We start from the raw sequence: 2,988 nt of genomic DNA, 5'->3' as shown, positions 1-2,988 counted from the left end.
GGCATTCTCATGGGAGGTCAGACCCCATAATTGTATACAAAATGGTATATTTATTATAGAGGGGAATTTCCACAGGCGTGTCTGGGCTAACTGGCTATTCACATTTCCATTTCTCCTAACAGCCATCCATTTACTCGCCTATTGCAATTCAGGGGTGTCTATTTTCCTGCAACTCTGATCGATTATTTCTTTTCTCATCGTAGAAGCCAAAGGTCATCCAGCTGCTGCTCCAGATCTCTAACACGGTCTTCATGGACTGCAGCCGGAGAGAGACGCATAACTAACACAGAGATGTATAACTATCTAACCAACAATTTATTGATTGTCAGGATCTTAATATGCGGGAATTGTTTTGATATTAATTTTCATGACTTTATTGTTGATATAATAATAAAGTAATTTCATTTTTCATAGAAGCCAATCCAATAAACATATTTAAAGAAGTATAATCACGTCCTCATGTATGAAATTAAAACCAATCACCTGTGCGGCTCTCCGCAAGACACCACCCTTTTCGGGGCAGTTGTTGATAACCTCAGCTTTAGGGACTGGTATCCGGCTCTTTGTTCACTACTTTGAAGAGCCGCCTGGGGGCGCTGTGCTGTCAGCCTCCGTCTTTCCGACTGATTATTCATTTCAAGATGTGAAGCTGGCGAAATCTAAACTGTGCATCATTGCATAGGATCAAGCTGATCCGGTCATCCACATTCTGTCTCAATCAGCGAAAGTGAACTGCTAACCCGGCGGAGACTCCAGCCAGTGGCCCAATCGACTACTGATACACACGAAGCAAAAATGTCACAATAATTATTCTGCGGTAACTGATAGTAATTTTTTAAATATCTTATTTCAGTTAATTTAACAGCGATTGTAATCCTCTCCCGAGGGAAATGCGGTCTCTCCAAATGCATCACTCTCTACCTTGTGGCCATGGCGGCAGCCGATCTGATGGTGGTCATCGTTGTTATTATATTACAGAAGATGAACTATATCTATTTGTTTGCTAACTTCTTGCTCGTAACTCCGGCGTGTACTCTGGTACTTGCTCTGGGTGTCGCAACCAGGGACTGTTCCGTTTGGATGACGGTGGCTTTCACTTTCGATCGCTGCGTGGCCATCTGCTGTGAGAAGCTGCGGAACCGGTATTGCACCGAGAGAACAGCGACTGTGGTGGTAATAACAGTGAGTGCAGCGTGTTTTGTCATGGCCCTACCGTGTTACTTTGCAGTGGATCGATGGCGTTGTGTCCTTGTAGTCGACTACTTTACCTCACCCATTTGGAGAGCCTATGAGGTATTTGACAGCATCAGAACACCGTTATTACCAATCAGTTTAATTTTGCTCTTTAATATTTCAACCATCAAACGGATCATGGCGACGAATAGAGTTCGCCGGGTACTTCGGAAGAACAGTGAATGTCAGAAAGATCCAGAGATTGCAAATCGTAGGAAATCAATGATTCTGCTGTTCGCACTTTCAGCTAATTTTATATTGTTTTGGATGCCCTATGTCGTACATTCGATGAACTGGCAACTTGAGAACTATTTCTACACAGACAGATATTTCAGCAAACCACCCTACATCCTGCAACAATGTGGGTTTATGCTGTCTTTTCTCAGCACGTGCACTAACACGTGTATCTATGGACTGACGCAGAGAAAATTCAGGGAGGAACTGAAGAATGGAGTGAAGTACTTGTTCGTGGCAACGAGGGCGATGTTCAAATAAATGCAAACACAGTTATTGCTTCTTGCAAATTAAAAACAGTAAATTGGAAGAGTATTTTATTTGAGCCTCAAGCGACCGCTGTCTCAGAATTGCACTGTACAAAGGATTCGTGGCGATTAAGCAACAGGGATTAGTGTATTACTATCTTCACAGAGGGATTATTAACTTGGAAATCATGTAATTTCGTTCCACTGTGTACAAGATATCCAAGCATATGAGCATGAATTATTCTGAATCGTTCAGCAAACACACTGTTGGCAAAATCTCTGCATGGTATTAAAACATCCAATATATATTTTTAAAAAACTTGTATAAGCCGAAAATGATCATTTTTGCACAAATATTATGACATTTTTGTTTCATTTTACTATATACGATTCTAAGTATCGCGCTGTATCATCAATATCATAATTATAGAATGACTTGGTTGCTATACCCATCAAGGTAACATGTCCCATGACAGAATTGCCGAGAATAACGAAGTAGCAAGAGTTTTGAGCTCAAGCTCAGTAGGTGACCCGTGACGATCCCATCCTGGTGTAAAATGAACTTTATAACCTCTCATCATATGAAATCTATTAGTGATATCCTTTAATATTTTGTTTAAGGCATGACCAACATGAGGGTGAGGTTACTAAGAAAGTTCATGGTAGTTCCTACCCTGAAACTGCCATCCGTGTTTCTTTCCTGCATCCATAGATTCGCCTGTCTGACCCCCTAACTGTTGAGTCCCCTGTCACTGCTGCCTTCCTTTCCCTTTCCCTACCCTTCTGAGCCACAGGGCCAGACTCTGTGACAGAGGCACGGCCACTGTTGCTTCCACAGGTAGGCTGTCCCCCTCAAAAGTACTCGAACAGGAGTACTTATTGTCAAGGGGTACGGCCACAGGGGTACTCTCTAGTGCCTGACTCTCCCCCTCTCCTGACTGTTACCCACTTGTCTGTTTCCTGTGGCTCCGGTGTGACCACCTGCCTATAACTCCTTTCTATCACCTCCTCGCTCTCCCTAACCAGACGAAGGTCATTGAGCTGCATCTCCAGTTCCCTAATGCGGTCCCTTAGGAGCTGCAGCTCGACACACCGGGTGCAGATATGGCCAAGCGGGAGGTTGGGCGATTCCAGGACTTCCCATATCTGTCACCGAGCGCAGAACACAGTCCTCACATACATACTTCCTTTCTGCAATTAACAATGGTTAACGTAGCCTCGTCTCGTCACCGCATAAGCCCGTTGAGCCAAAGCCCTGTCACTCCGCTGCCCG

General features: G+C 43.8%; 1 protein-coding gene across 1 annotated transcript; it reads left to right on the top strand.

Moving 5' to 3' along the window:
• Nucleotides 1–930: 930 nt before the first annotated feature.
• LOC134339564 (probable G-protein coupled receptor 139) lies at nt 931–1,728 on the top strand. Its single transcript, XM_063036188.1, has one exon. It carries the CDS (start codon nt 931–933, stop codon nt 1,726–1,728), a length of 798 nt encoding a protein of 265 aa, XP_062892258.1.
• Nucleotides 1,729–2,988: the final 1,260 nt, after the last annotated feature.

The sequence above is a fragment of the Mobula hypostoma genome, chromosome 30 (genome assembly GCF_963921235.1).
Source record: "Mobula hypostoma chromosome 30, sMobHyp1.1, whole genome shotgun sequence".
NCBI lineage: Eukaryota > Metazoa > Chordata > Chondrichthyes > Myliobatiformes > Myliobatidae > Mobula > Mobula hypostoma.
This window is presented reverse-complemented; position numbering and strand designations above follow the sequence as displayed.

Bases quoted from the DNA above. Each gene is read 5' to 3' on its own strand.
- LOC134339564 (XM_063036188.1), top strand. From the start codon at position 931: ATGGCGGCAGCCGATCTGATGGTGGTCATCGTTGTTATTATATTACAG.